The sequence below is a fragment of the Pteropus vampyrus genome, unplaced genomic scaffold (genome assembly GCF_000151845.1).
Source record: "Pteropus vampyrus isolate Shadow unplaced genomic scaffold, Pvam_2.0 Scaffold175, whole genome shotgun sequence".
Taxonomy (NCBI): Eukaryota; Metazoa; Chordata; class Mammalia; order Chiroptera; family Pteropodidae; genus Pteropus; species Pteropus vampyrus.
The window spans coordinates 124386-135206 of NW_011888956.1; the positions used below are offsets into that span (position 1 = coordinate 124386).

Below are 10821 nucleotides of genomic sequence, written 5' to 3' on the forward strand. Positions count from 1 at the left end.
TGTGTGACCTTGGACTTAGGCCCACCAAACCTCAGGCTGTGAAATGCAGATAGTATTTACATCACAGGATTTTCAGGAGCGTTACATGAAAAGTACGTATAGAACTTTTTAAAAAGCATTTAATATATTTTAAATGCTAAAAAATTCATATATTTTAAAAGCTGTTATTAGATAGCCGTCATTATCATATTTTTTAAAATTCAGGAATAGATTTGGCTTTTCCAACTCGGACATGCTCAAGTTTTGACACAGTGACTTAATCTTTTCTTAGCTATGGTATGAGGTAATGCCATTTAGTTTTTGGAAACTAATAACCGGTTTTAGCTCTTTAATAGTCTATATATTTGACCTTGTGAAATTTCTTAACTGAAAAAAGTTTTTTAACCTCTCTGAGCTTTAGCCGTCGTATCTCAACCTATCACCTGGTCAATAAATATTTATTTCTCCTTCCTATGAAGGACAAATAGTAATCTCACAAAATCGATGAAGAACTCACGAGCTTCACGGGGTGGTTCGTCACTGGCCATCGACTCTCAGCGGGTTATGGTTGTTGATGGTTATTTGCTATTTTAATTCAATCTCTCCTAGGGAGTCATGAAGAAATAATCCCACTTTTGATTGTTGCAGCTGTGGAGCACCTGTCTTCGTCCAGAATTTGTCCAAACCAACCTGGAAAGGTCCCTGAAGAAACTTCAGCTGAGCTATGTGGATCTTTACCTTATTCATTTTCCAGTAGCTTTGAAGGTTAGCAGAAATCGTTTTACTCTGGTTATCGATTGAAGAATCGAAGCTGAAAACAGAGGGGATATAGTTTGTGGAAACGAGAAGAAACACAGACGATGCTTTGAGGTCCCCCCCTTTTTTGTGACCACCCCCATCTGAGTTTGCTGTTCCAGCCCCCCAATGGCGAGAGTTCTCCGGTCTCGACCTCAGTCCTGTATCTCCCAGGCCCTGTGCTCCTGGACCTCAACCTTGTATGTGGGGACCGTCCCCATGTGGCCAGTTGAGGTCGAGGACATTTCAAGAGGGGGAGACAGCCCTGAGCTGCCGACAAGTCGCTCCCTCGTGTGACCTCATCCAGGAGGGAAGCGGGTAGGAGTCCAGGACCAAAGGGCTTGCCAAACCCTGGCTGCCTCCCGAGCTCCCCCGGGGTGGTGTCCTGGGTGTCCTAAGTTGTCCTCGGCACAAACGGTATTTATTAAAGCTTCAGAGTTAAAAAACAAATTTCTAGACCACGTCTTCGCTACACACGGTTCTTTCCCAAGAATGAGGATAGGCTGTCGCATCAGCCTCAAGGTCTACGGGCTCCGAGCAGCTTCTTCCCTATGTTCCAGTTTGGGGAAGAGAAACTTCCGAAGGACACACAGGGCAGAGTCATGTTTGACCGGGTGGACCTGTGTGCCACGTGGGAGGTGAGAGCAGCCTCGGGCGTGGGGCCGGTGTGGGGTGGGAGCGGAGCCCGTCCGGTTCCGCCGCCCGCGCAGACTCTGGCGCGTCCCTCCCGTCCCTCTGCCAGGGTATCTGAAGTCACCCATTGAATTCAGTAAACACTGGCTGACGACTTCCAAGTAGAGAGGCGACATCGGCCGATGCGGCCGCGATCTCTGCCCCCGGAGGTCGGCGCCGTGAGGGTGCCAGGGTGTGGGGGGCGGCGCTCGGGCGCAGGGAGGCGATGGAGGATCGCCCCCGCCCGGCCACGCTTCCCCGGGCGCTCGGCCGGCTCCTCTGGCCCTGGCCTGGCCTGGCCACTCGATTCTTATCCTCTCGCCCACCTTTTCCATCTCTTTACTTTTCATTCTCCTCCCACCAGGGCGACCCCCCGTCTCGTGTACGGCCACCTGTGCCTTTCGAGACTTCCTCTCCCTGCACCTCACAGTGTCTCCCGCTCCCAGCCCCCAGGCTCCCCGCACCCCACTCGTGACCCCTCACAGCTGCCTCCTCCCCAGGCCATGGAGAACTGCAAGGAGGCGGGTCTCACCAGGTCCATCGGGGTGTCCAACTTCAACCGCAGGCAGCTGGAGCTGATCATTAACAAGCCCGGGCTCCAGTACAAGCCCGTCTGCAACCAGGTGAGCCCGACGCCCGCCCGGCCCGGCCCGGCCCGGCCCGCCCCTCTCCTCCCTCTCCCCCTCTCTCTCCTCTCTCCCTGTCTCCTCCCTCCCCTGCCCACCCCTTCCTCTCCCCCTCCCCTCCCACTACCCTCACCTCCTCTCCCCCTCCCTCCCCTCGCCTTTCCCCCTCCCCCTCCCATTTTCCCTCACCTTTGTGCGAGGCCCCTGCCCGCCCCCCCCCCCACATGTGGTGCCTCCGGCATCAGCTGCTTCGGTAGAACAGACAGCGTAGGGAGCATCTCAGGGGCGGGGGGTGGGGTGGGGTGGGGGGTGAGGACAGCCTGCTAGGGGTTCGGAGCTGGCCGACCACTGGCTTCTCTCCCTCGTGGAAGGCTGGTGGCTTTGGGGCATGCGTGCATGAAAGGGGGTGGCTAGTGTACCTTGAGTTTTAACATCTCTCGAGTTCTGTGTCATCGTGCCTCTCAATAGCAAAAAATCACTCTCGGATGTTGTGAATGAACCCAGTACCGTTGAACCGTACACTTAAAAACGGTTAAAACGGTGAGTTTATGTCAAGCGTGTTTTACCGCCGTACAGATTATTTTTCGATTAAGAGGGCCGCTTCAGGGAGAGGCACACGCCCCTCGTGTGGGCGCCGAGGTTCCCGGCCACGAGCTCTGCTTCTCTCCCCTTTTAAACTCCCTCCGTGCGGACTCAGAGGGTGACAGTCAATCCGTGTGTTAAGTATCAGTAAGGCTTTTTTCCCCTTATTTCCAGATGAAAGGGTCAAGAGAGGTCTAGAAGGGTGTGCTCGGCGTCCCCTGGGAGGCTTACCTCTGCCTCTGAGGCCGCCCATTAGGGAGAAGAAAGCAGGTGCTTTCACAGGGGGCCTTGCCGAGAAGCTGGACATCCCCTGGGCTGCAAAGGGAAAGAGTTTGGCCAGGTCGAGGCTGCTGGCTGTGGGGCAGGGCAGGGTGACACGTGGGGCAGGCCCAAGGACAGTGGGGGGACTGAGCTAGGTGGCCCTGTCCTCTGAGCCTGTCTCCCACGATGGAGCATTGAGATCTCTGGGTAGGGCCAGCGAGAAGCCTCTGAGAGCTCCGCATGGGTGACAGTCAGGTGTTGACCCTCGTAGCTGGTGGCTGATATTCCTAAGCGCCTCTGACAGTGTCCCGTGCAGCACTGTGCGCTCCCGGGAAACGGGACGTTGCTGTTCCCATAATCTCATCCGTCTGCTTGGTGCTCCGAAGGTGGAATGTCACCCGTACCTCAACCAGAGCAAGCTGCTGAACTTCTGCAAGTCCAAGGACATCGTCCTGGTCGCCTTTGGCGCCCTGGGCTTCGACATGGAGAAGGAGTGGTAATGGGCTCTGTGAGGTCACTCTCACCGTCCATGTGGTACCCACGGGGGTCTTTCCTTAGCTGTCCAGGGGGCGTGAGAACAGGCACTAGGAATAGTTCATCTTTGTCAGCCCTTCCCCAGCCTGCATCGTAGACACTCAACGAAACATTACCGAATCGTAATATTACTGATTAAAATGCTCGTGGCACCAGAAGCTTTCGCTCTGACGGATGACAAAGAAAGCCGGAGCCGTGGTTGACACTCGACAGCTGAGTGACGTGAGACCAGTAACTGCTTTCGAACATTTTAGTTCTTTTCTCTCTTCAGGAGGAAGAGAGACATGCAAGCTTTTAGCATTGATGGCAAAGCTGAGAGCTGATTGAAAGCGTTTTTCAGAATGGCAAATTCTTGTAACGTAGCTGGTGCCTGAGTATGATGGGAGTTATTATTGGGTCTTCGTTTAGACAGCAATTTTGTCGTCTTGTTCAATCTTTTACTGAATTTCTCAGAAATGTTTCAGACGGAAGCGGTCCCCGAGTTTCCCTTTCTGCCTTTCTCTTGCCCTTTGCATTTACCAAAAGAAGCAAAACCAGACCTCGAGACAGCCAAAGGGTAATAAGGAAGATTCTAGAGCATTAGCACTCCCCACCCCCAGCCTGGGCCGGCGGCCCCCACTAGAATGGACGTGCAGCCTCAGACACATCTCTGCCCCCCTCCCAGGATAAGCAAGAACCTCCCGGGTCTCCTGCAGGACCCCGTAATCAAGGCCATCGCTGACAAGCACGGGCGGACCCCAGCCCAGGTGGCGCTGCGGTACCAGCTGCAGCGGGGGCTGGTGGTCTTGGCCAAGAGCTTCAACGAGAAGAGAATGCGGGAGAATCTCCAGGTGCACAGTAGGGCCGTGGGCAGCAGGGGTTGGCAGGGGCCCGCGCGTCCCCTGGGGCGGGCCGTTGGTGTGTCGGGGGCAAAGCGCGTCCCCTTGCACGCTCTGTGCACGCGGAGCGCTGTGTTTAACTCGTCCACCCTCCCCCTGCTGCAGGGGAGGGGGCGTGGGGTGGAGAGAGCAGCAAAACAGGGTCCGGCTGGGGTCTCAGGGGCCCTGGTAAGTCATCCCTCGATTCCTTCAGCTGCGAAATGAAGGACTCGGATGAGAGGTAGGCTCAGCTGTTCCTAGGGTTCCTTAGCCACAGCCACCGACCGCGGAATCGCAGCCTCCGCGGTCTGAACGCACAGACTCCCAGGACGTTTGCCTGGGAGGGACCCCCGGGGTCCTGCCCGCTGTCTCGAGAAGCCGCATAAAGCCTCACGCCCATCTGCCCGTCCGTGTCTGGCAGGTGAGACATCGATCTTCTCTCGTTTCTGACAGGTTTTTGATTTCCAGTTGACAGCGGAGGATATGGAAACTCTTGACGGCCTCGATAGGAACATTCGCTATTTGCAGGAAACAGAGTGAGTGAGGGGCTTGTCCCTCTGCAGCCGCGCGGGTGGGGGCGGGAGGAGCTTTGGAACTGCTTTATGGAGTCGAGGAGACTCCCCTGAAAGATAATACTAGTGAACAAATTGCAATTAGATCGCTATCTGACCTGGTGCTCATTTTTCTTTTTCTTTTCACATCTAATAAGTTCATTGTGTACGACTTTTTTTCTTCAGAAAGAAAAATAGGTTAAAATATTTAAACCAATGAATTATTTTTTAGATACTGCTGCCCTCCCTGCTTTAATTTGCTGAGGCCTAAGTCTGGACTAGAGATAGGCCTCGCGCGCTCAGCCCCGCCTGGATGGCTAAGAAGCATCTCGAACACCTCGCCAGCCATGGTGTCTGTAGCCCCCCAAGTAGGCTCACAGTAGCCCCGGGTCCTAGACACTTTGTTCTCCTGGCCTCTGTGCTTTGGCCAGCGGGTTACACAGTAAACCCAGTCGTGGACTTTGCCTCCTGATAGCTGTTCCTCACATGACCTAAGGTCTGCTTCCCGCCACGTCTCGCCTCCATGTCCTACCGCTGTCCCCTCTGACTCCAGCGCAGCCCCAAGGCCGCCCGCTGTCCCTCGCGAAGCCAGGCTCTCTGCTCCTGTCATCGTCACACCATCTGGAAATGCCCAGCGCTTCCTTTCCCTCGGCCTTGACTCATTTTTCTCTTGGTTCATATTCCTAATTAACACGCCATAGAGCTCACTCGCCTTTGGTGTATTTTCCATTTACTACAGAATGTTAGATTTCTAGGGCAGGGTTTTAAAAAAGTGACTCTTTCCTTGAGTAATCAATGAATATTGGTTGAATGAATAACAAAATGGTAGCTGGGAAGAAAGGAGAGAGAGTAGAGGAGCAGGTAGTAATCCTTAATAATTAATATCAGTAATCTTACTTAATAATAATCATTCGGCAAGCTAGCATTTTCTATCTCAAAAATGATTATATTGGAGTTTACGCTCCTTGCCGAAAAAGGATCTGTTGAAGTGACTTATATTATAATCACTTATCCATCTCCGGGTCTAATATATAACGTTTCATTCAGTAGAGGCATAGATAAATGATTTCTGAGTGCCTGAAAACATTCAATAGCGGTGACGTTTTTATCACCTTCCTCATCATCACCGTGAGATATTTGTTAACTTTATATATTAAACCAGGTTGGCATTGGCATTTAAAAGAGGCAGAATTCATTTCTGCCGCGTTGGGAGTTTAAAAGACCAACAGAAATAGTGTATCTCCGTAAGCTGCAAAATTAGACTATATCGGTTTATTTTCATGTCGGTGCCCAAGTGCTTGTAAGCGCATCTATTTTTTACAATGTATTACAGTAAAACGCCACAGTAACTAGTTCGGTTTGTACTAAGAGAAAATTACATTAATTTTCATGCTTAAGTCACTTTAAAAGAAACCCTTTACCCAGCCCAGAAACAGTCACTTGACCGAGACCCCCTCTCTTTCAGCTTCCGCGATGATCCGAATTATCCGTTTTTTGATGAATATTAACGACAGCATCTGTGGGCGCTCCCGTTGTTTATTTCGGTTGATTATTGGAGACATCGGGAGGATGAGAAGGTATTTGGCTTCCTCCATGCCCAGTTGGTCGCAGTACGGCTGGAGTCCCAGGATCAAGAAATAAAAGATTCTAAACCCAGTCTTTTCCCCACAAAGTAAATAAAGATATATTCAATCAACCCAACCAACCGCTGCTTTGGGTTTCTTGTTCTCTTCTTCTGCTTTTCCCCCCGTGTCCCTGGGGTCGAAATGCTGACATCCCGGGACGTGATCACAGGGGATGTGATCTCTCAGAACAGGTCATCATTTACCGCACTTTCAAATTTTCAAAGTCCACTTTTTCACTTGTCTGTAGTTCTTACATTTTTCCCCTTTTTCTACGAATTTACCACACTATAAAATCTTATCAGACCTTTTAAAGGGATCTGAAACTTAATACAAAATACCCCAAATGTCCAGATTTCAATAAAAAATTATAATACCAAGAACGGGAAGGTATCGAGCTGAATGAAAGACAAGCAACAGATGCCTACAGCACGGGGACCCCGGTATCAGAATCATCCGACAAAGATTTTAAAGCAGCCACGAAAAAACTTGTTTCAATAAGCAATTACAAACATGGCTGGAACCAATGAAAACAAAAAGTTTCAACAAAGAAAGTTCAAAGGAATTTCTTCAGGCAGAATGGGGCACAGGAGATGCCGTAGACAGCGAGGCGGAGGGAGCCGGGGGGTGGGGTGCGCGAGATGCTCCCCATGGCTTAAATTCTTTAAGAGAAAACTGAGCATTTCAAGGAAAAATAATAACATTGCATGGTGGATCCCATCTGTAGGGAGAAATAATATAACGAAGGATGGGGAGAGTCACGGGAAGCACCGCTGCGAGGAGCTGATGTCATACACCAGGCGGTGACACCATATGCAAGGCGGTGACACTGTATGCCAGGTGGTGACACCGTACGCCAGGTGGTGACACTGTACTCCAGGCCGTGACACTGTACACCAGGTGATGACACCAGTGCCAGGCGCTGACATCATATGACAGACAGTGATGCCATGCGCCAGGTGGTGACTCCATACGCCAGGTGGCGACACCGTACTCCAGGCGGTGACACCATATGCCAGGTGGCAATACCGTACGCCAGGCGGTGACACCATACTCCAGGTGGTGACACCATATACAAGGCGGTGACACTGTATGCCATGCGGTGACACCAGTGCCAGGCTCTGACGTCATATGGCAGACTGTGACACCATACGCCAGGAAGTGACACCGTACTCCAGGCGGTGACACTGTACGTCAGGTGATGACACCATACGCCAGGTGGTGACACCATACTCCAGGTGGTGACACCATACTCCAGGCAGTAACACTGTATGCAAGGCGGTGACACCATATGCCAGGCAGCGACACCATACACCAGGCGGTGACACTGTACGCCAGGCAGTGACACCGTACTACAAGCAGTGACACTGTATGCCAGGTGATGACACTGTGTGCCAGGCGGTGACACCATGTGCCAGGCAGTGACACCGTACTCCAGGTGGTGACACTGTATGCTAGGTGATGACACCAGTGCCAGGTGGCAGACAGTGACACTATGCACCAAGCGGTGACACCATACACCAGGCAGTGACACCGTATGCCACGCGGTCTCACTTAGCTCCAGAGAAGAATGTGGTCAGTTGAGGTGCAGAGGACCCTTAACCCCTGCCGTGGACAGTCTGGGCTGTCATAAAACAGGTGCGTCTCACCGCCTGCCTCCGCCCGCCCCCTCCGCTGACTACCCGCGGCCCTGATGTCCGCCGGCCACCAGCCTCCTTTCTGGACCTGAAACGCACAGGCCATCTCCTTCCTGGCTCTGTGTGCCTTAATGTCCCGCTGCCCTAGGGTATCCATTCAGGTAGAAGCCGATGCCCCCTGGGACGAGGGCACGCCCTGTCCCCGAGTCACCGGGGACACAAACCAGCTGTGTGACACAGGACGTGCCTTCCCTTGTGGAGCGTGTCTGCAGGCGGGGGTGGGATGTGGGAAGGAAATACAAACCAACCCACCTACCCTCAAAACAGAATTGACTTTGCGAAGATGACCTTGGCCTTCAGAGCTGTGGTGAATCTGAACACTAGTCGGTCTCTGGCGCCCCCTGTTGGCGAGTTTAGCCAATAGCTTTCCTGATTGTGCTACTCGCTCAGAGTGACCGAAATTGGGGCCACCTGCGCTGGTTCCCACGGGGGAGGAAGGAGGTAACGCTGTGCCTTCTTTCAGTTCTCACTGTGTGCACGTGTCCCCTACACGGTGTGTTTAGTGCCAGGGCTTCTCGTTCGTGTGACTCTTGGTGATTTTGCTATTCAAAATGATCCTAGTAAAAAAGCTATTTAAAAATTGGTAAAAACGTTTCTATAAAATATAAAGTGATATAAAAATGGCAGCAACTTTTGGACCAGGGGCCCCGTGGGCACTGCATTCTCTCCAGGCTTATGTGTGTGTGAATGGCAGTCACAGCCTCTCCAGCATGCAGGTGTGAAGTATTTACGGTGCTAAGGAGACAGTGTAACATGTGGGAGTTATTAGATCAGATAGGACGAGAGTGTGATGAGTTAAAATTACGTAGCTTAAAACATACAAAATTAAAGGCTGCATGATATTTACTGATACTGCTTATTAAAACATTAAGTGAGCAGCTAAACGAACTGTATACCCAGTATGTTTGTATTTTTATAAAGGAAATTACAGCCACTTTTACTTTCTTTCATTGAGCTTTTCTCAAATTTCTTCGCTTTCTGAATCAAGCGGAATGACTTCATTAAATAGAAAAATACTGTTATTAATAAAAATCTCTATTAGCCAATCGTGCAGAATTTTTCTTACAGTTAACATACCCAGGGAGCATCTGGCGATCCATTCTTGAAGATGATAAGCATACGGGTAAAGGAATCTACAGCAGCTTCAAACAATGGTCCCAAAAGCCAGGCAGAATGCTGTCTACTGTCCCTAAGAGCAAGTGGCTGTGCTGTGCCTCACGAAGAGACGCGTCAGGTCAGCTTTGCCCAGGGGCGAGTGACAGTGCTATTGGCTGTGAGTTCAGAGCCAATGACAACACCATGCATGCAAAATAGGTGTCTTTAGGCAGAACGCACATAGGGCGAGTTTACGTACGGCTGGCTGACCAAAACGCTGTGACCAGAGGCTCGAAGGTCCCTAAGCCTGTACTTCCCCTGCGCGTCCACTAGTTCTGTGTCTGCAGTGACTTTAGCAGTGGTCCCCAACCTTTGTGGCCCCAGGGACCGCTGCTCCTGTGAGAATCTGATGCCTGAGGATCTGAGGCGGAGCTGAGGCGGTGATGCTGGCGCTGGGAGCGGCTGCAGATACCGATGAAGCTTCGCTCGCTCCTGCTCACCTCCTGCTGTGCGGCCCGGTTCCTAACAGGCCGCGGATTGGTACTGGTCCACAGACTGAGAGTTTAGGGACCCCTGATTTAGAGGACCGAGCCAGCGCAGGTGACCAGGACCTGCGGTGCGTGGGGGTGAGAGCCAGGCTGACACGGGGAGTGGAGACCCAGCCCCCGCCCAGCCTCTGCTGTTACGCAGGCGGGACCAGAGCAGGGAGGCCATGGGCCCCTTCTGGACACTCAGGCAGAGGCCTGTTTTCATGTCGTCGAGGGCTTTTATGACCTCTACACCAAACAGTGACTAGATAAAAGGGGAGTCCTCAGGCAGTGTCACCAGGGCCCTGGGGAAAGGCGAGGGGCCTGGGTGGGTGCCCCTCTCCTGTGAGCCCAGCGGAAGAGTCCAGCGTGTAGGCATTAGAGCAGAGGTTGGGGCTGGACACCCCATGCCCTGGGCTCGGTGGTCTGCACAGATCCTCAGCCACGCGGGCTGCGGCTAAGGGCCCTCGGTCTCCGCTGATGGCTTGCTCGGGGACAGCTGGGGGTCTCCTTCCCACCAGAGCCCGGGGCAAGTGCTCCAGGCTACCCGTGGGATCAGGGAGAGTGTGCTGTTCTCCCACCACGTGCTGGGGGAGCCCTGGACTCCGCCCGGGCCCCTCGCCGCCTGCCTCCTGGCCTCAGAAGCTCGTCCCGCTGCTGCCACCAGCACCCCGTCCCCTCTCCCCACTGAGAAGGTGCACGAGGCTAGAACACGAAGGAAGTTGGGGCGGTGACCTGGAGCATGACAGCAGGCAGCCGGCCTCCCACACTGAAGGCAGGCAGGGCACCCGGCCGGAAATAGGCCAAGACTGCAGACTCAGTCACCACTGGGCGACGAAAGCGTTTCTGGGCTTCTGCTCCTCCCTGGCACCGGTGGGGCTCAGACGCAGCCCGAGATGGGGCGCCAGGCAGACGCCCAGGAGCCACCGACTCCCCATGGACAGCGACCGTGCGGGCAGGAAGCCATACCCATGCACAGGAGACAGCATGCGCAGCTGCCCCGGACATGCCGTGGAGGCAGGG

The 10821-nt window shown here is 53.0% G+C and overlaps 1 protein-coding gene across 4 annotated transcripts; it reads left to right on the forward strand.

Moving 5' to 3' along the window:
- The first annotated feature begins 629 nt into the window (after positions 1 to 629).
- On the forward strand, positions 630 to 6553 carry LOC105299187 (aldo-keto reductase family 1 member C1 homolog). 4 transcript variants are annotated; one of them, XM_023536977.1, is made up of 7 exons: positions 630 to 744; positions 1335 to 1412; positions 1893 to 2069; positions 3302 to 3411; positions 4114 to 4279; positions 4760 to 4842; positions 6323 to 6553. In XM_023536977.1, exons 2-7 carry the CDS (start codon positions 1377 to 1379, stop codon positions 6363 to 6365), a joined length of 615 nt encoding a protein of 204 aa, XP_023392745.1. In that variant the 5' UTR covers positions 630 to 744; positions 1335 to 1376; the 3' UTR covers positions 6366 to 6553. The 4 variants fall into 4 exon arrangements, with proteins under 4 accessions (XP_023392745.1, XP_023392746.1, XP_023392748.1 ...); XM_023536978.1 differs by having other exon boundaries at positions 1947 to 2069; XM_023536980.1 differs by lacking the exon at positions 630 to 744 and having other exon boundaries at positions 1382 to 1412; positions 1811 to 2069.
- The last annotated feature ends 4268 nt before the right edge of the window (positions 6554 to 10821 follow it).